Source organism: Zea mays, chromosome 2, assembly GCF_902167145.1.
Source record: "Zea mays cultivar B73 chromosome 2, Zm-B73-REFERENCE-NAM-5.0, whole genome shotgun sequence".
Classification (NCBI taxonomy): domain Eukaryota; kingdom Viridiplantae; phylum Streptophyta; class Magnoliopsida; order Poales; family Poaceae; genus Zea; species Zea mays.
The window spans coordinates 3451522-3473166 of NC_050097.1; the positions used below are offsets into that span (position 1 = coordinate 3451522).

Sequence of the window (21645 nt, forward strand, 5' to 3'; positions counted from 1 at the left end):
CAGAATATGGGACAAGAGTGTTTTGGGAGTTTTCTGGAATATGAACCATGCTTAAGGGATGACATGGTTGGATAGAGAATAATTTGATGAGAATTTAGAAACAAGAATTATTGGAATCTGAGTTTGGAAGCCTGGTTCGAAGGAATCTCAAAGTTAAGCATGCTCAGCTTGGAGAAAATTTGGGATGTGTGACTAGATAGAAAGTTCTTACTGGAAGGAAAATCACAGTCACCAGAGTTCGTATGACTGGAATTCGTATGACTGGAATATTGGTCTGGCTGGTCTTAGGTGAACTGGACAACATGATGGATGAGTAGTTGAAATTTAGGGTGATCGGATGATTGATGAATAGTAATGATGAATAGTGACGACGGAAAGTAACGATAGATATCATCGATGAATAGTAACGATGATGAATAACAACGATGAACAATACCAATAATGAATAGTGTCAGGGGAATAGTAACGATGATGAATAGTGATCGGGAATAGTAACGGTGAATAGTGATGATGAATAGTCGTATGAACGAACGATGAATAGTGACTATGAACGAACGATGGACGATGAATATGAACTATGAACGAACGGACGAACGAACGATCGAAATTTCGGCAGCATAACGGCTGAACAAAGATTATTTGGACGAACGATGAATAAGGACTATGAACGAACGATGAATAAGGACTATGAACGAACGATGAACGATGAATAGGAACTATGAACAAACGGACGGACGATCGAATGATCGAACGAACGATCGGAATTTCGGCAGCATAACGGCTGAACAAAGATTATTTGGATGAACGATCGAACGATCAGACGAACGAACAAACTAAGAACAGGTGGACGAACGATCGAACGATCCTTGTGCTAGTGTGTGCTTGTGTGGGAGGTGGAGTGGGCGTGTGTGGGGGGGGGGGGGAGAGAGTTGCCATGAAATGGCTTGGGTGGCTTGAGAGGAGGCCATTGCCCCTCTATTTATAGGCTCGGTGGGGGGGGGGGGGGGGGTTAGGGGGGAGGATGAGAGGATTAGTGGGGGGATGCGAGGATTAGTGGGAGATAAGCATGAATTTGTATTGTATAAGTGTAGTTAGCTTGTAGAGCTCACAGTATGACACCAGAGGCGTACGTATACGTATGAGCATGAGGAAAGTTATGGAGAAAATATTTGTAGGGACTTGAAAAATGATTCTGAAGGTATTTCTCGAGAGGAAAATATTTGGAGATATATCGGTGAAATATTTGGACACTATTTCTGGAAAGAACTTGAAGGGGATCACTGGTGAAATATTTGTAGGATATTTTGAGGAGGATTTTGGAGAGAATATATACCACTATATTTTATTTGCTGGTATCAACTTGCAAACAAACATTTTGAAATGAAATTTAAAATCTATTTTGAATTTAAAGCAAGTTTGATAAATTTTCAAGATTTGAATTTTTTGGATGCTACAGTTAGAGTTAAAACCCCAATAAACCCTATATGTCATGGTTCCGCCACATGAATAAATATTTTTGTGTACTCCTATTCGAGGCCAAATATTTCGATATATCATATCTTTCAAGTTTCTTTTTTGTATCTCCTCATGTCAACTTTGGTCTTCCTCTCTTCTCAATATTATTTCGTCCTAGGATTCTACTACGCACTTGTGTCTCTAGAAGCATCTCTTAGATATGTTCAAATCATCTCAATAGATGTTGTACATGTTTTTCTTAAATTGGTGCTAGCCCTAGCCTATCATGTATATCATCATTCTATATTTAATCTCGCTTTGCAAGGCCACAAATCCAACACAACATACATATTTTTTATAACGCTTAACTATAAACATATCGTCTTTTTGTAGACCAACATTCCCCAACATACAACATAACAGATATAAATGTTGTCCTATAAAATTTACCTCTTAGATTATATGGTAACCTCTTGTCATATATAGAACGCGGGATGCTTGATGCCACCCCATCCATCCTAGGGATGCCAACGGGTTTGAACCCCGCAAGTAAAGGATTTTCAAACTTGCATTCTCGAGTGTAATATTAAACCTGCACCTGTAGCTATTACCCGCGATGGATACAATATGCTACCCATACCCCGACCCGCGAGTGAAAAACACGTGAATATACTCGCGGGCACGTAATTACACACATATATGTAATCTATATATACATATACTTACATATATATATATGCATGTACATAATATATATATATATATATATATATATATATATATATATATATATATATATATATATATATATATATATATATATATATATATATATATATATATATATACACACATTGCAGGGTACACGGTTTTGCGGGCATGGTGTAACATTTTCATACATGCGAGAAATTTTTTTTATCAGGTTGAGAATCAAATCCGCATCCATACCGCAGGTATAAACTCACACCGAACCTCGCACCATATAGGGTTTTTACACGCAGGCACACAAGTGAAATGTGTGCCCGTTGCCATCCCTAATCCATTCCATTTTAATTTTATGGCTAACATCTTATTCAATATTCCTGTATTTCTATAGTATTGATCCTAAATATCTTAAGATATCCTTAGCGCTAAGATAATATTTGACGTGCCAGATTAACATCTCCTCTACCAAACCAAGAAGACAACATATCTAATACAACCACTTAATCCAATGAATATTTTATCTAAAAGTTAAACGTTGTTGGTTAAATTTAACATCGACGAACAGAAATTTAATAGGTACACTATACATATAGGTGCCTATAAATCTAGTATAAAAATATTTAGAGTGCTAACATGCTAATGTTAAATCTTGTTCTTTGGATTTAACGACTGAGTGCGATCTCACCAAGAAACGGTCCACCATATCCGGAGTTTATTTGAAAGTAGTACGAGAAAATGCAGCCATACAATGGACCCAATAAATAAAATTTAATATTAACATTTTAATCGTTTTTATACTTGATATGTTACCATACATACACAGCATATATATATTGTTAAGGGCTTATTTGTTTTGGCGTTAATCCATGTGGATTGGGTGAGATTGAGTCGGATTAAATCCATATCAAGTCAAAATTCATTCCAATCACATCCAATATACTTCAATCCACATGGAATATCAATAACCGAACAAGGCCTAAAGTGTCAACAATAAACCCTGCAAACTATCAAAAGCCCTAGACCACATCAGATCCCTTCTCTTCACCGTGTCGCTGTCTCACCAATCACCACGCACCTCCCGTCCCACATTTCGCCAACGACGGGAGAGAGTGGCCATGGCGTCATCCGCCGCCGCCGCCTCCTCGGCTTCCGCGCTCTTCCGCCTCCCGGGGTCGGGCCACCTGCGTGCACCGCCACGAAGCGGGTGGCGAGACCACAGGCGGTCCCGTCGCGCGACCGTGCGGTGCTCGTTCGCGCCGGTGGAGACGGCCCGGATAAAGGTGGTGGGCGTTGGCGGAGGCGGCAACAACGCCGTCAACCGCATGATCGGCAGCGGCCTCCAGGTAGTGGCGGGCTGACGGCGCTCTTTGCCCGTTTCATTTTGGGAATCGGGATTGTTTTCGCCCCCAAGCTGGATACGCAGATCTGCTTGTGTAAATATGAAATGATTTATCCGTTGCAATCTTCTCCGTGTTCATGTCCGTGGCAACGTTCATAAACTTTAGTTGAGCCTGGGAGCCGTTGCAATCTTCTCCGTGTTCAATTCCGTGGCACCGTTCATAATAATGCTTTAGTTGAGCCTGATAGTTTAGCATGAGATTCTGTGAAGCAGTTGTTGTTGTTGTTGTTACGCGAAATAATGATAATTGATAATCTGATTTGGAAGTGGAACCCCAATTTTAAGTTACCAAAAGGTGATGTTGAATGTTTGTGGGCCACTTTCTTTACTTTCTCCCCATCCAATCCATGCCACCATCCATACTGTAATACTTTAGTTTAGAACAAGAGGATATGCTTAGTTCTGGAATTTTTGGAATATCTACTGGACTCTGGATGGTAGGGTGCAAATGATTTAACTGTGTTAAATGTTAATTACTGTATGTTCTTCATTGTGTCCTAAGTCCTGATAATTGAACTATACGATTTCAGGGCATCGAATTTTATGCTATAAACACCGATTCCCAAGCCCTTATTAATTCACAAGCGCAATATCCTCTGCAAATTGGAGAGCAGTTGACCCGCGGCTTAGGTAATGTTATATGCTCCCTTTATTCATGCTCGTTGTGTGTAAAAGAAACATTGTCATGTAAATGTCGGTCTTCTGCTCATTTGCGATAACACCCACAGTACATGGACTTCTGGTCAACTGAATGAATTGTGCCCTATAACAATGCATCATCAAAACTGTAAATTTCCATTGAAAATGTTTCAGAGGTTGGCTAGATTCAGTAAATATGATACTACGTAACACATGCACAGGTGCCGGTGGAAATCCGAATTTGGGAGAGCAGGCTGCTGAGGAATCAAGAGAAACCATAGCCACTGCCCTGAGGGATTCAGATCTTGTCTTCATAACAGCTGGGATGGGAGGGGGTACTGGATCTGGTGCTGCTCCAGTTGTTGCCCAGATATCAAAGGAAGCTGGTTATCTTACTGTTGGTGTTGTCACCTATCCATTCAGTTTCGAGGGCCGTAAGCGCTCTGTACAGGCAAGTATCTGAGCCCCCCTTCACTCCTGAATTTTAATTCAAACTGTCATATCTCGTTCTGCGACTTTCTTTTGCTCGATGGAAGCATTAGTTTGTAGTCATAACAATGACATCCAGCCACATTTATTGCTGATGATGTATACAATGGTAGGTCAAAGAAATGTAGCATCATGCCATCACCTGTAGTTCATCTCATCATTTTTGTTCCTACTTTTCTGCGTGGTTGATGCCCAAAACAATATACAACTATGTGGTTGTACTGTTGCATTGCCTTGTGGAGGGATGTTTATGTTGTGAAATATTTCAAAACACATGTCATTATGAATATTCCCTCCTGTGGTTGTTGGGGACTTGTTTTCAAATGCTATGAATTAAGAACAAGGCAACATAAAGTGTTAAATGTTAACGTCTTTCGTCCATGAAACATTATTCCCTTGAGGATAATGGGCCTTGGACAAAGGCTGATGAGAGTATAATTACGAAGCTTAAATCTTCGTAATAAAATTTCAATAGATATTGTAAGATAACATAAAATAAAGGGTATAAAAAGGGGTAAATAAATCATAGACGAATTATATTATATTTACTTAATATATTGAATCATTGAATACAATAATACCTCTGCCTTGGCAAAGGTTGGATTCCGAAAAATGTGATTGCAATTACCAGAATGCGTGAACAGTAAAGGAATACTGTTCACTATTTATAGGCACAGGACACAGCCTGTGAGGAATTACAATTATACCCCTCATAAAAGTTTACAACATTGACTTAGACCTTTATGGACTAAAAGATCATTCTATCTTTAAGTCGGTTTGTGATGCCGAAGCTTCATGAAGAGGAACCTTCGGCCATCTCATACAAACAGCTTCAGCCGAGAGCCACTTCTTCCTAGAAGACCTTCGGCGACGAAGCATATTCCCAACAGTGGTAAACTGGGAATACACTTCACTGTTATTACTTTTGAATTTCTATCTGCAGGTTTTTGGCCAATTTTCCCTTTCTAAACACTTTTTGTTTCTTTTCTCTATAGTTACTTAATGTTATGACTTATGTATGCCCATTTTAGGCATTGGAAGCACTAGAGAAGCTGGAAAAGAGTGTAGACACACTTATTGTGATTCCAAATGATAAGTTATTAGATGTTGCGGATGAAAACATGCCCTTGCAAGATGCATTTCTCCTTGCAGATGATGTCCTTCGTCAGGGTGTTCAAGGAATATCAGACATCATCACAGTGGGTGGTTTCTCCCCTTTCCTGCTCTAACTTATCTGCAAATTGTTATCATGTACCTTATGAGTGAACATTGCAGATACCGGGACTTGTCAATGTTGATTTTGCTGATGTAAAAGCTGTCATGAAAAACTCTGGAACTGCCATGCTCGGTGTTGGTGTTTCTTCCAGCAAAAATCGGGCCCAAGAAGCTGCTGAACAGGCAACACTTGCTCCTTTGATTGGATCATCCATCGAGGCAGCTACTGGCGTTGTGTATAATATTACTGGTGGGAAGGACATCACTTTGCAAGAAGTGAACAAGGTGTCCCAGGTGCGTGTAGGATTCATTAGAAATTCTTTATTGATTCTGCAATGGTGTTTTAAGAGAAGTTAGGAAACGTTGGGTGTCTCAAATAGAAGAACCAAATATATAGTTGTTTTAGATAGTTTTGACCATATGTATTCACCTCTTGCAGATTGTGACAAGCCTAGCTGACCCATCTGCGAACATAATTTTCGGTGCCGTTGTTGATGACCGTTACACTGGTGAGATACATGTGACAATCATTGCGACAGGATTTCCACAGTCCTTCCAGAAATCCCTTTTGGCGGATCCAAAGGGAGCACGGATAGTGGAATCCAAAGAGAAAGCAGCAACCCTCGCCCATAAAGCAGCAGCTGCTGCAGTTCAACCGGTCCCTGCTTCTGCTTGGTCTCGAAGACTCTTCTCCTGAGAAGCTCATTTGGTGAACCGTGACTCGTAGTGCATTAGATTTGGCATTTAGCGTGTTGAGGGCAGTCCCTAAGGTGATCTTCGGATATCTGGAGATTTATAGCTTGGGCTAGTGTTCGGTAGTGGTAGAATAAGTTTCAGTGTATGTATCGTTGCTTTGCTTTATGTTTTTGAGGATCAGGCGGTGAGGCTGAGAGAAGTGCTCAGCAACTCAACATTGAACTGTTGTAGAAGATCTTTGATTGCTTTTATTGCTGCAACATGCCAACAACCCTCTGTTGGATTCGACAGAATGTGGGTGCCTATTTCTCCAACCGTTTGTTTTTCCTCGATTGCATGTCAGGGAATTGTTCTTGCTGCAATCACGCTCTCGATTGCATGTCAGGGAATTGTTCTTGATGCAGTTATGAGTACAGAAGAAAGTCCAGACCTCAGAATAGATAACCTCTGGTTTATTGCCTTATTGACTTCTACCCTTTCTCTCGTGTTTTCAACGAAGTCTTGCTGGTCCTCCTGCCTTGCAGCAGGGCCCAGGGCAAAAGGTTACAACTTGCAAGAGATGAGGTTCCAGATACATATGAACATCAGACACTAATTCCAGAGACAAACTCTGGCCGCCACCATCAGGACTTCTAATTCCAGAGACAAACTCTGGCCGCCACCATCAGGACTTCTAGATCAACACAGGGTTCGTTTCATGAGCCTCCCTAGGGATCAATGGTGTGGACCTGTTAGGGCTTGTTCGGTTATTTTCAATCCATATGGATTGGAGGGGATTAATACGGATTGGAAGGGATTTTGACTTACTGGGGATTAAAATCCTCTCAATCCCTCTCAATCCGACTTAGGGCTTGTTCGGTTATTTTCAATCCATATGGATCGGAGGGGATTGATACGGATTGGAGGGGATTTTAACTGGCTAGGGATTGAAACCCTCTCAATCCCCCTCAATCCATATGGATTGGGGGGAGAACCGAACAAGCCCTTACTGGGGATTAAAACCCTCTCAATCTCTCTCAATCCAACCGAACACGCCCTTAGAGGGGTTTGACGCCACGACGGAATAAGCTCGAAGAGTTGGCGCTGCTAGGTGTCGGCACGTGCAGTAAGGTGGCTAGCGCGATGACGAGGGGCTGCGCGAGCGGAGATGCCGATGCAGTGTAACCACGCCATGGAAGAAGGGTCGGCGACCGTTGGGGAAGGGAGTGCCCGCGAGGCCACGGCGGCTGCTGGCCGGGTAGGGAGGCCGATTGCCGACGAGCGGGACGCCATCGGGAAAGGCCCTTGCCGGGTCAGGCCGAGGCGGATTTAAGCCGCCGGGGAAGGGAGGGGGTCGCGACCGCGCCTCCGGAGCCAGAGGGGAGGGGCATGCAGATCCACTGCCGCAGGGGGAGGGGTGGCGGCGGATGGCCGCGCCATGGTGAGGCAGACGACGACAAGGGAGCTGGGGAAGAGAGAGGGCGCGAGGGAGGGAGAGCCGACGGCCTGGCTGCTGGGGGAAGTACAGGCGGGGCTCGCCGGCGAGCGGGGAGAAGCGCCGCGCCGCTGCTGGTGGCAGGCGCGCGGCCATGGGGCCGCGCCGACATGGGGAGCGGCGACGTCGCGAGCTTGGTGGCCACGAGCGGGTCAGCGGCCAAACGAAGAGAGAGCCGATGCCCCGACGGCTAGGAGGAGCTCCGGTTGGGCTCGTCGGCGGGTGCACCGTCGTGTGAGCGTAGACCCAGGTGGCACGCGGGCGCGGAGCTCCAGCGTTGCGTGCCAGGCGACGACGGCGTGGATCCCGCCGCGACCGGCAGCGGGGAGCGTGGCCCACGGGTCGCGCTAGGAGCAGCGGCGCGCCATGGGCGCTTGGAGGAGGGTAGCAGGGGCGGTTGAGCGTGTGCGCTAGCAGCAGGGAGGTAGGCCGCCTGAGAGAAGGGGTAGAGGTGGGAGGTCCCAGCGGCTAGGAGAGGTTGCCGCCCCTAAGAGGGGAGGACGAGCCTCTCGGGGACAATGGTGCAGGAGCAGAGGGCGGTTGTGTGCAGCAACTCGGGGTGGCGACGGTTGTGGTGGGTGGGAGGAGAAACCATAATCTTACGATACCATGTAGGAAATTCTAGTACTTGATGTATTGCATAGGAGATGAGGTACAGTATATAGACTCGTAAGACCTTAACTCTAATGGACCGACAGCCCAACAGTGGTGCCGGCTCACACACAGAGTCTAACAAATGAGAGGAATCTCCTTGCTATTGAAATTGATGCCCTCTAATTCACCTCTAACCAAACAACCCTTCACTGATCCACAAACCAACCTTTAGACTTGGATCGAAAAGAATTAAAGATGATTAAATTACTTTCTATTCAATTTGACTTATTCTGTTAGGTTTGGATCTTGGATCGAAGAAAATTGAAGGGAATTAAATCCTCTCCAATACTCTTCCATCTAGATCCAAGCCTAACCAAACAAGTTCGAAAGGGGAGCTTCCACTTCCACATAGGACGGCAGGTCGAAAAAGCTGGATGCAAGGCAGCTAAGAACACATGGAAATATTTTGAAGTACAATCGTTACAGGGGTGGAATACAAATTTATTGAACAAACTGTCGTTTCATGACGCCTGGTTGTTCTCAAAATACATCCTCGCTCATTCGATTCATTCACCGTAGCCATTGTGTTAATGAGCTGTTCCCAGACGCCCTTACATCTCCCTCAATCTCGAGATCGGTATTTCTATTCCCTACCTTGCACAAGTTGCAGAGGATCATCATGAAACCAAAGAAAAAAGCCGTGATTTCGCTCACATCAGCAGGAGACTTATTGCACCGCCAGCATATTGCTCAGGTGGGACGCCATTGTTCACCCAAAGAGTGATCTGGTTTTATTCCGTTCCAGCCGAGCCTCCCTCTGCAAAACATTGAAACACAAAGGGGATAAGATACCTAACACAAATGAAATAACATGGAAAGAAAAATCTGGCAACCAAGTCTATATATAGAGTTATAGAGTGCTAACCGGTATCAAGAAAATAGTACCAAAAGAAGCACTCAAGTTAAAAGCAAAATCTTGGTACACGGTACGCGCGCTAGTTCAGATTAATGAATCAAATAGCCTGGACTTCTAGTACTTCAATAAGAGAGGAGCCATTTCAATTTGTTAAAATAAAATAAGGCTCACTGGACATGTGCGTTTTTATTACTATTTGTTGGCACATACAATTCTTTGAATGTCAATATAGCAATGCTTGCTGGCGCTACGCGGGGATTATATGGGATCACTCGACGGGTTTCTTTCAGATGTTGGAAAAGGCCAGAGGTTTATTTGGATATCCATTCTTCATGGAAATTTTCTCAGTGGCAGCTTGGGAGATTTGGAAGAAAAGAAATGGTAAAATCTTTAGAGGAGAGGCCCCAGCGCTCACATCTTGAAAGAAAAATTTCGTGGACACTCTTAGGCTTAACTTACTCAGATCTAATCCCATGACTGCTGCTGCTGTAAATTCTTGGCTTTCTGGTCTCTAGTTTGCTTGTATTATAGCTTGTCTTTTCTGTACAGTCTCTGCCCTAGGGTATCTCTCTTTTCAATAAAATTTCTGCTGTAGGGTTTCCCCTACAGTTTCCCGGTAAAAAAAAACTTATCAGATTTGCTAAAGTGCATGAGTGGGACACATTGAGTTCATCTGTGACTAGAGACCTTATCCAAATTTATATAATGATTGTAGTAGTATGTAACCCTATTTAGGTTTCAAGACACAATGATTTACTACTTTTATTATCATAATAGGAGAATTCATCTTTTTGCTCATGTGTGTGTGGCCTTTGTAATTTGGGAAGGTCAGTAAGTACTATACTACTATGGAAGGTTCAGAAATCATAAGACAGGGCAACGATAAAAAAAATGGTAGTGAGAGGATGTAATTATTTGACCCTTGTAAAATGGTAAGTACCATATGTATGATTATTTAGTAGTACTCAGGCCACAATAGTCAAGAATGCAGACATTGGAGCAGAGCAGATCTTGGTTGGAGATTTTATCACTACAAGTTCGAAAACTCTAGTCCTTTGCTCATGTGCATGCAACTGCTAGTATCTACGAAGAAATGAGCATCACTCATATCATTAGAATCACTTCTGCAGTCAGGATACTAGATGGGCAGGGGGTCAACCTATATGTAGATGAAGAAAAAAACTTAAACCGAAGGATAATCATCCTTGAAACAGGAATGTGAACCCAGAAAAAAAAAAGAAGTCCTAAACTTGCTCAACTGAGAGATCTCGGACACCAAACAGAAACTGACGTATATCGGTACATCCGTATATGTATCACCTGACCTCCCAAGATTAACTAGAGACTTACAGAGGAACGGGGAAGAGAGGAAAAGTATCGTGTACCGTCACACAAAATTACAGAGGAACCGGGATGACACAAGGGCAAACCTCTTTCTTCTTGCATTCCTTGTAATCGTCGAACTGCTGCTGGCACTTGGTCTTGTCCTGGTTGGCCTCCAAACCTTTAATCAAGAAACAACCGCAGCGTCAGCGAGCGGCCATAGAAGCATGGCGAGTATCAAGTAGCACCTTCCTGCGAACGTGGGGGTGTGTGGATGGGTCGAAGAGAGGAGGGGGCAGATTGGGAATCAGGGCGGGTGCGCAGCAGGGCTCGTACACTTGAGCGAGGCGGTGTACTGGGGGAAGCAGGCGGAGTCGGCGATCCTGGCGGCGCTGGGGTACGGCGGCTGCGGCGGCGACATCCCTGGAGACGCGCGGTGGTGGGTTGGGGACGCCGACGCTGCCTGTGCCGTCGCCATGGTGCCCCGCGTCCTTTTCTTCGCTAGTTCGGTTCTTCCTCCTTTTCGGGCTTTCGATTGGCCGTCGTCTTTCTGGATGGGGCGAAGTGATGGACAGGGCTTTGGTAATGGGCTGCTTATCTTCCGATTACTAGTACTGGGCCAGATGGACGGAGTACTGGGCCAACGAAGCGAATGAGTACCTGTAAAGCAGATAAATAACCCTTCTGCATGACTGCATCTGAGATGATTGCGCAGGTAAACTTTGCGTTGGAGAAGAATTACGACGACGGAGTAGATCCTGTTGTGATTGTGAGACAAGATCTCGATTTGTATTCCGGCCGGTGGCACTTAAGAAATGACCTCTTGACCCGGCCCGATCGGATCTTGAAAAAAAAAGCAGCAGTTTTTACGAGTTTAAAACTCAGCGGGGGGTGGGGTGGGGTGGTGGAAATGGAATCTGGATGGCTCACACTTTAACATTAGAGCAACTCCATGGCTAATACAATACCAATAGTTCACACTTAACATTAGAGCAACTCCACTATACTCGGCAAATAAATAACTAAATTTATTGATTTAGCTACTCTCTAAAATAGGTTTTAAAAAAATAGGTTAATCAAATATACTCTATAAACCAATTTATTAGATAGTGAGTGAAGAAGACTATAAAAAAATAGAAAGCGGAGACGGAGGAACGAAGAGCAGTTAAAATTGAAAAATCATTTACAGAGTTTGTTGGATATTTTTTTCATCTAATAATAACTAATTTTAACTTTACAAAATGATTTGTCTAATCTTTTGAAGTTGCTCGTGAATACTACGACTAAAACATGGTGATGGGTAACACCGTAGCAGGCAATCATATCTATATGGTAATCCGGGACTCGTCAGCAGAGGCACAGCTGGAGCAAAGCAACCAGAGGGAGCGCGAGCCGGCCACTCCCCTCCGTCTCTCTCGACCATGGCGAGGCTCCCGCTGGCCGCCTGCGCCGTCGCCGCCGCCTTCTACCTGTGCCTCCACCTTGCGTCGTCGTCCTCTTCCGCTCCTCGTCTTGCGCCTGCCCCGAGCGACGGCGGCCGCCGTGCAGGCAGGACCGCCTACCACTTCCAGCCGGCCAAGAACTGGCAGAATGGTGAGCGCGCTGACTTCCCTTGCATCCGTCTCCGGCCGTTGCACCGTCGATTTGATCAGGACACAGATGTTTGCTGAACTGATTGATCCCTGTGTGGTTGTCCGATCGGCGTGGCGTGGCGAACTGCGGGTTTCTTTGGCCGTACGTCTCGGGTGGATCCTGGCGCCGGCAGATCCGAATGGTACGTGCTGATCCCTCCTCTCCTTGGCTGCTCTGTTCTTGGTTTCCGTTCTCTGGCTGCGAGATGTAGAATTTGCTTTGCTTCGCTCCGCTGAAGCTGAACGGGGTCGCTCGGTCATCTAATCGCATTTGTATCGAATTGGATTGAATTGAATTGAATCACACGGATTAAACTCCGTTAATCTCAATTAGCCATGTCTCCAGTAGCCAGCACAGCAGTATGAACCTACCTACAGTACCTACCTATCCATCCATTCCATTGGCGTAGCGGACAAAGAAAGGAACAAACAAATCAGCGAAAGATGCACGTGTGGCCCACGTTGGTAGGGCAAGATTGGAGTGCCAAGTGTGCTTTCCACCGTGGACCTGATTTTGGAGTAGGCCGTGTCTCATCCTTCAAGACTTCGCATAATAAATCTTGTCTGCTCTATAACATGAGCCGATTAATTAGCTGCAGCACTGAAAAGAAACCATCTTGTTTGAATCCAGTAAACAACACAGTCATCTGATCGTCATAAAATGATATAATCTGTCTATACCGCACCCAAGTGTTTCAGTCTTTCAGAGTTCCAAAACGTTCGAATCTTTTCTTTAGCCATCTTCTTCCTCCCGACGCCGCCGCGGCTATGACCGCGTATGAGTTCCAACACTCGAGTGAGGTGTAGAGTGTAGACTTACCGAAATGATATGTATACTTGTAGTAATACATGACAAAACGACGGTTAATTCTTGTGTAACAATGCGATACGAGCAGGGCCGATGTACTACAACGGCATGTACCATCTCTTCTACCAGTACAACCCGCACGGCGCGCTCTGGGGCGTTGGCAACCTCTCCTGGGGCCACTCCGTTTCCGGCGACCTCGTGAACTGGGCCGCCCTGGACACGGCGCTGGACCCGACGTCGCCCTTCGACGCCAACGGCTGCTGGTCGGGCTCCGCCACCATCCTCCCCGGCGGCACCCCGGCCATCCTCTACACGGGCATCGACGCCAACGGGGAGCAGGTGCAGAACGTGGCGTTCCCCAGGGACCCGGCGGACCCGCTCCTTCGCCGGTGGGACAAGCCCGGCTACAACCCCGTCATCCCGCTCCCCGCCGACGTCCCGGGCGACAAGTTCCGGGACCCTTCGACGGCGTGGCTCGGCCGCGACGGGCTGTGGCGCGTCGCGGTGTCCGCCGAGGTCCGCGGCGTGGCGTCCACGCTCGTGTACCGGAGCGCGGACTTCCTCCGCTGGGAGCGCGCCCCCGCCGCCGCGCCGCTGCACGCCTCGCGCGCCGCGGGTATGGTGGAGTGCCCGGACCTGTTCCCGGTGAAGGAGGAGGGTGACGACGGCGACGGCCAAGGGCTCGACGCGTCGGCGAGCGGCGCCGGGCTGCGGCACGTGCTGAAGCTCAGCGTGATGGACACGCTCCAGGACTACTACATGGTGGGGCGGTACGACGACGCGGCGGACGCGTTCGTGCCGGCGGAGCCCGAGCGCGGGGACGACGTGCGCGGCTGGCGGCGGCTGGACTACGGCCACGTGTACGCGTCCAAGACCTTCTTCGACGCGCGCGGGAGCCGGCGCGTGCTGTGGGCGTGGGCCAACGAGTCCGACAGCCAGGCCGACGACGTCGCCAAGTATAGATGCCCAAACGGCCCGGCCCGACCGGCCCGCGTGCCGCAGCCACGGCCCAAGCACGGCACGCCGGCCTGGTAGTCGTGCCGGGCCGGCCCGTTAACCGGCCACGCTCTCCTGTTAAATGGGAAAAAATAGCAAAAACTGTGTATGGACGAGGATTTGAACCCGCGCCCTCCCTCCAACAGGCTGAACGCACTAACTGAAACAGACTAACCAGTAGAACTCTAGTGTATTTGTTGTAAATATTGAATATAAAATGTAAATATATATATACTATGTTTTATAAAATAAAAAACATATAATCGTGCCGGGCCGGGCCGGCACTACGGGCCGAGCCAGCGGCCCAAGCACGGCACGGTTCTCGTGTCGGGCCTAGCCCGGCACTATTAAACGGGCCGTGCTTCGGGCCGGCCCGTTAGGCACGGCCCATTTGGCCATCTATATCGCCAAGGGCTGGTCCGGCGTTCAGGTCCCCGCCGGCGCGCATGATTTCTTTCTTGCTCTCCTCGGCGGTCCGACCCACACCCACTCATTCCTCACTGGCTTGGCTGGCTTGTGTGACGCAGACGTTCCCGCGGAAGCTGTGGCTGGACGAGGACGGGAAGCAGCTGCGGCAGTGGCCGGTGGAGGAGATCGAAACGCTGCGGAGGAAGCGCGTCGTCCTGCGCCGCGGCACGGCGCTGGCCACCGGAGGCATGAACGAGATCGTCGGCGTCGCGGGCTCGCAGGCGGACGTGGAGGTCGCGTTCAAGGTCTCGAGCCTAGCGGGGGCCGAGGCACTGGACCCCAACTGGCTGCTGGACCCGCAGAAGCTGTGCGGGGAGAAGGGCGCCTCGGTGCCCGGCGGCGTCGGGCCGTTCGGGCTCATCGTGATGGCCTCCAGCGACCTGCGCGAGCACACCGCTGTCTTCTTCCGCGCGTTCAGGTACCATGGCAGGTACAAGCTTCTCATGTGCACTGACCTGACAAGGTCGTCCACGAGGGCAGGCGTGTACAAGCCGCCATACGGAGGATTCGTGGACGTCGACGTTGAGGAGCACGAGACCATCAATTTGAGAACCCTGGTGAGTTTTTTTTTCTTTTTACTTTTTTGCTGCTTTGTCCTTCAGCGATCTGCTCAGTTCGTTTGTGATTTGCACAGATTGATCACTCGGTGGTGGAGAGCTTCGGAGCTGACGGGCGGATGTGCATCACGGCTAGAGTGTACCCTGAGCACGCGGAGACGAGCAACAACCACATGTTCGTGTTCAACAATGGCACAGGCACGGTGGAGGTGTACAAGCTCGAGGCATGGGAGCTCGCGGCGGCGACCGTAAATTCCGTTGGGGGCAACGACAGCTTGGTTATTTCTAAATCTAATGACCAAAGTGAATCCTATTAAAATCTTCAGGTTAATGTGTCAAAAATGGGGTCCGTTTGATTTGATTGCTATACTTTGTTATAGAGAGGGGGGGAAAGGTGTATTTCAAATAAGAAATATTGGCCGATTGCTGTTGAGAAATTCATATTGGTTGATTTGGAGAGGAGAATAAACAAGTTCTACTGATCTGGCGCCTCTGGCTAGCAGCACTATCATCGGTTTGACCATCAGTCAAGAGTGGAGTTTTGATTTTCACGTATAAGTGATGGAAACATATACTTAGGCCTCATTCGGCAGCTTGGGAATTTTTGATGGTCTGGTTTTTTTCTACACATGGATTAGGTGAATCCAAGCCTTTCACCTAATCCCTTGTGGGATTAAATCTCTAAACCCAAACAACCAATATTGTTCGTTTATTCCATATGAATTATATCCTAAAACCCAATCAACTATGTTTGTTCGTTTATTCCATGTGGATCAAATCCTAAACTTGAAAACCAACAAAAGCTAATAAAACCTAACAAAGTTTAAACATAGAAATACAATTGTACAAAATTTAAACATAGAAAATACAATTGTATCTCTCACTAAATTTAAACATGTATGTCATATGATTCTCAATACATATATTTAAAAAACGGACACATTTTTATCCAGAAAAAATTAAAAACAAACATCAACATCCAATGATCAGATTTTTATCAAACAATTGCTTTCAAACTCTACCAAGCCTAATGATGTATCAACTGGCACGACATGACTTGAATTTCTCTCTCTTATCCTTGGACCCTGGAACACCATGAGACAAATGAATGAATATGCACAATAAACCAAAGCAAAATGCAATAGAAAAAATGTGAAGCAATAACACAACAATAGATGGACAAGTATATAATAGGCATTGCTGCTAATTTCCAAGTGTACATGCAGTAGTAGAAAACAGAAACAATCATTGTGGTTAATAAGTGCAAATGTTTTTTTCATGCTCAGCATTTGCTTGTCATGCAATTAAAAATCAACATTTGCTTGTCATGCAATCTTTTGCTTGCTATTGCACCATTTCCATGACAACGATCTAGTAATGAATTTTGAATGTTTTTTGGAGTCTCTAGAGACTAGGTTATACCAGTAGATAATATAATATTAAAAAATTGACATGAAGTCAATGTAAATATTTTTTCCAAACTTTACATTTTACTTGATAAATTCAATAGTATGTTGGTTTCAGTAATCTCATTTTATCTAATTGATTGAATACATTATAGAGAATGCATCCATCCCCAGATTCCTCAGTTGGCTATAGTTGGTTACTCTGTGAGCCTTATAAACATATATGCCTCAAAGTGGATGAGCAATTGGGTAGTTCATTTTCTGGCTGGTTGCTTTCTGATGAAAAATCTGAGCAGAGAAATATAAGTATCGTCCTTCATTTAGATGAAAAATATGAGCAGAGAAATATTAGTGCATAAATATCATTTTATATACATTGAAGTGGTCAATTCAGTAGCTATGACACACATCAGGTACGGAGAAACTTACTCTACAACTGGAACACCACCAATATCGGATCACCGGCCAAACCCAAAACCTATATGCAGTATACTATTCATACCAATAGCAAGCACCAAAAAAAGAATTTGCTGTCTACCGGAAGCAGCAGACAGCGTGTTGAAGCCGAGCAACAATGCTAATGCGATAAGGACAGGGGTCAGTAGTACCTAGGGGCCTCGGAGCCCTGCTGCTTCTTGACGCCGCCATGCTGGCACTTGTCCTTGATCCATTGGAACCCCTGCGACATTCCCTCTTTCACCTTCCTCATGCCGGTGGTTGCAGCCACCTTGGTCTTCTGCCCCACGTCGCCGCCTGCCGACAGAAATCAGAAAGGGAACATATCGATTCGAAAAGGAAACTATGAGGCGCTCATGGCCTCACGCCGACCGTGGCCCCCGGCCGCCCCACCGCCTGCACCCATGGCCCCTCCCCCATCCCCGTCGGTGGATCCGGAGCCACCACCAGTACCATGAACATCAGGACCAAGAAAGAAATGGCTCTAGTTCAAGAACCCTAGCTAAAGTGAGAGGGACCAACCGGAGAGAAGCTTGCCGGTGCAGTAGAGTTTGCTAGCGGCGGGGAAGATGTTGCCGTCGCCGCTGCCGCTCAGCAGCACCTCGTCTCTCGCTTGCGCCACTGCCGCTCAGCATCATCTCATCTCTCGCTTGCGCCGTCGCTGCTCTTCTTTGTGTCGCCCGCTTCGGATTTGTTTCCAGGCCCTTCGGGTCAGGGCTCCAATCTAGTACCTTCTCTAGCCAAAAAAATTCCAAACCTATGGGCTAAAATCCTTAGTGGGTTTAACCGAACATAAAAAAAATTAGAAACCGGGATGTCTACTAGGGTCGGATTTCAACCTGGATTGCCCCCCAATCCAGACCGAACCCGGTCTGGTTGGGCACAACCGAACGGAACCTTATTTGGATTTTTTTTATCTTTTTTCTTTGGTTGTGAGTAAATAGGATATAGATTCTGCTATATACAAATTTGTATCCTAATTTTTAATATTGAGCTTGTAAAGATTAATAAAAGATAAACATCAAATTTATCATATATCTTCTCAAATAATATATATAAAATTTAGATAAGAATATCTTTTACTTTTTTGTATTATGGAGCAAATGAGAGCATCTACAAATGACTCTTTATTTTTGGCTCTGTCAGTATCCTGAAACAGGGGTACCCCGTCCTACAGTATGAAGACGCGATACCCACACGACTATCTCTAGTCGTGTGGTAAACAGCGCTCGACCCCACCACGTGGACGGCTCCGGGACCGCCACGTGGCTAGAGAAAATGATGTACTCCAAGGTATCAACAGTGAGTCCGGACCCCATGGGAAGATATCGGACCCCTGTATATGCGGACCGGACCTCCGGGTAAGGTCCAGGACCTCCATGGGCGCATACCGAACCCCTAGGATGGGTTCCGGGCCCCTTTGTGTGGGGTCCGGGCCACTCACAGCAGGGTCCCGGGATTCTGGGGCGAAGAATACCCAGGCCTTAATCAAGGCCAGGCAGGGGTCCAAAGCCGACACGTGTCCGGACCTTACCGTATACGCTTTTGCTTCCCGCTCAGGCGGAGCCCCGATGATGTCATGTGGCATGGTGCACGTGACGTAAGCCAACGGGCGGAGCCTGATGTAAGGCCTCTGCATTAATTGCGGACAAGGTGTGTCGTCTATCCATTCCACTGGCAGGCGATGTGCCGCCTCGACATTTAATGAGCTCTGTCCATTCCACTGACAGGCGATGTGTTGCCCCCGCATTTAATGAGACCTGTCCATTCCGTGGGCAGGCGGCGACCAGTCCATTCCGCGGGCGGCATGCCTGTCCATTCCACTGGTAGGCAATACGTCCATGTTGCCGCGTGCACTACACTCATCACAACTCACGCGTCACCAAGGAAGCAGCTGCGGACATCAGCATGCCTGGAGACTGCTCAGGTGTACTAACATTAGTTACTTCTATAATGTACTAGGTCAGTGCCCGTGCGTTGCAACGGGGACATATAATATCTCGATAAATTATATATGCACATATGTGTTATATAGTTATGAGATAGAGGATGACATATGCGAGCTGTCCGAGATGACATCGAAGAAAAACTCGGGCATGTGACGCACGGACACTCACCTAGTGTATTATATAAGATAGTTCAGTGTCCGTGCATTGCATCTGGAACATATAATATCTGAAAGGGAATTAGGCTTACACCTATTTCCTAAATTAATTTTGGTGGTTGAATTGGCCAACACAAATAATTGGACTAACTAGTTTGCCCAAGTTTATAAGTTCTACAGGTACCAAAGGTTCACAATAAGCCAATAAAAAGATTAAGAGAAAGGGTTCAATCAAGAGAGCAAAGGGTCAACCGAAGGCACCCTGGCCTAGCGCACCAGACTGTCCGGTGTGCCACCGAACAGTGTCCGGTGCACCACCGGTCAGTGTCCGGTGCACCAAGGGACTCCAAGCTGAACTTCGCACCTTCGGGAAAACTCAGAGCCGCCGCGCTATAATTCACTGGACTGTCCGGTGTACACCGGACAGTGTCCGGTGCTCCAAGGGGAAGCGACTCTGAACTCGCCAGCTTCGGGAATCCGCTCCGCTATAATTCACCGGACATGTCCGGTGTGACAGCGGAGCAACGACTACTTCGGCGCTAACGGTCACCTGCAGGCGCATTAAATGCGCGCCAGAGCGCGCAGAAGTCAGGCACGCGCGACGTGGCGCACCGGACACTCTATAGTACATGTCCGGTGCGCCACCGGACATCCAGGCGGGCCCAGCAGTCAGAGCTCCAACGGTCGGAACCCTAACGGTCGGGTGACGTGGCTGGCGCACCGGACATGTCCGGTGTGCACCGGACTGTCCGGTGCACCATGCGACAGACAGCCTCCACCAAACGGCTAGTTTGGTGGTTGGGGCTATAAATACCCAACCACCCCACATTCAAGTCATCCAAGTTTTCACACTTCTACACCTTACAATAGCTCTAGCATTCAATTCTAGACACACCCAAGTGATCAAATCCTCTCCAATTCCACACAAGGCTTTAGTGATTAGCGAGAGAGATTTGTTGTGTTCTTTTGAGCTCTTGCGCTTGGATTGCTTCTTTCTTCCTCATTTGTTCTTGTGATCATAAACTCATTTGTAACCGAGGCAAGAGACACCAATTGTGTGGTGGTCCTTGCGGGAAAGTTTTGTTCCCGATTGATTTGAGAAGAGAAGCTCACTCGGTCCGAGGGACCGTTTGAGAGAGGGAAAGGGTTGAGATAGACCCGGCCTTTGTGGCCTCCTCAACGGGGAGTAGGTTTGAGAGAACCGAACCTCGGTAAAACAAATCCACGTGTCTCACTCTCTATTCGCTAGCGATTTGTTTTGCTCCCTCTCTCTCGGACTCATTATTATTTCTAACGCTAACCCGGCTTGTAGTTGTGTTTAAGTTGTTAAATTTCAGTTTTGCCCTATTCACCCCCCCTCTAGGCGACTTTCAATTGGTATCAGAGCCCGGTGCTTCATTAGAGCCTAACCGCTCGAAGTGATGTCGGGATATCACGCCAAGAAGGAGATGGAGACCGGCGACAAGCCCACTACAAGCCACGGGGAGACTTCATCGGAAGAGTCCCGCAACAAGAGGAAGGAGAAGAAAGTGAAAGGGAATTAGGCTTACACCTAGTCCCAAATTAATTTTGGTGGTTGAATTGACCAACACAAATAATTGGACTAACTAGTTTGCCCAAGTGTATAGATTATACAGGTGTAAAAGGTTCACACTCAGCCAATAAAAAGACAAAGTTTTGGATTCAACAAAGGAGCAAAGGGGCAACCGAAGGCACCCCTGGTCTGGCGCACCGGACTGTCCGGTGTGCCACCGGACATGTCCGGTGCACCAGGGGGACTCAGACTCAAACTCGCCACCTTCGGGAATTTGCAGAGGCGACTCGGCTATAATTCACCGGACTGTCTGGTGTACACCGGACATGTCCGGTGCTCCAAGGAAGGTCGGCCTCAGGAACTCGCCAGCCTCGGGTTTTCTCCCTCGCCGCTTCGCTATAATTCACCGGACTGTCCGGTGTGCACCGGACTGTCCGGTGCAACCTCGGAGCAACGGCTACTTCGCGCCAACGGCTACCTGCAACGGCATTTAATGCGCGCGCAGCGCGCGCAGGAGTCAGAATCGCCCATGCTGGCACACCGGACATCAAACAGTACATGTCCGGTGTGCACCGGACACCCAGGTGGGCCCACAAGTCAGAAGCTCCAACGGTCAGAATCCAACGGCAGTGATGACGTGGCAGGGGGCACCGGACTGTCCGGTGTGCACCGGACTGTCCGGTGCGCCATCGAGCAGTCAGCCTCCCAACGGCCACATTTGGTGGTTGGGGCTATAAATACCCCAACCACCCCACCATTCATTGCATCCAAGTTCTCTAC

General features: G+C 47.3%; 4 protein-coding genes across 5 annotated transcripts; 2 read left to right on the plus strand and 2 right to left on the minus strand.

Moving 5' to 3' along the window:
* The first annotated feature begins 3220 nt into the window (after positions 1–3220).
* On the plus strand, positions 3221–6912 carry LOC100283321 (uncharacterized). 2 transcript variants are annotated; one of them, NM_001369531.1, is made up of 6 exons: positions 3221–3503; positions 4090–4189; positions 4420–4649; positions 5719–5886; positions 5963–6196; positions 6342–6903. In NM_001369531.1, exons 1-6 carry the CDS (start codon positions 3276–3278, stop codon positions 6597–6599), a joined length of 1218 nt encoding a protein of 405 aa, NP_001356460.1. In that variant the 5' UTR covers positions 3221–3275; the 3' UTR covers positions 6600–6903. The 2 variants fall into 2 exon arrangements, with proteins under 2 accessions (NP_001356460.1, XP_008668017.1); XM_008669795.3 differs by lacking the exon at positions 3221–3503 and adding an exon at positions 3937–3996 and having other exon boundaries at positions 6342–6912.
* Positions 6913–7605: 693 nt separating this feature from the next.
* LOC109943947 (translation initiation factor IF-2-like) lies at positions 7606–8538 on the minus strand. The gene has a single exon (XM_020548080.3). It carries the CDS (start codon positions 8166–8168, stop codon positions 7713–7715), a length of 456 nt encoding a protein of 151 aa, XP_020403669.1. The 5' UTR covers positions 8169–8538; the 3' UTR covers positions 7606–7712.
* Positions 8539–9087: 549 nt separating this feature from the next.
* LOC103648340 (uncharacterized) lies at positions 9088–11542 on the minus strand. Its single transcript, XM_020548079.2, has 3 exons — positions 11242–11542; positions 11013–11086; positions 9088–9483 (listed from the first exon to the last, which is right to left on the minus strand). Exons 1-3 carry the CDS (start codon positions 11381–11383, stop codon positions 9436–9438), a joined length of 264 nt encoding a protein of 87 aa, XP_020403668.1. The 5' UTR covers positions 11384–11542; the 3' UTR covers positions 9088–9435.
* Positions 11543–12224: 682 nt separating this feature from the next.
* Positions 12225–15891, plus strand: LOC541679 (uncharacterized). Its single transcript, XM_020547998.2, has 6 exons — positions 12225–12498; positions 12671–12679; positions 13433–14292; positions 14753–14770; positions 14868–15365; positions 15443–15891. The coding sequence occupies exons 1-6, from the start codon at positions 12327–12329 to the stop codon at positions 15680–15682; spliced, it is 1797 nt and encodes a 598-aa protein (XP_020403587.1). The 5' UTR covers positions 12225–12326; the 3' UTR covers positions 15683–15891.
* Positions 15892–21645: the final 5754 nt, after the last annotated feature.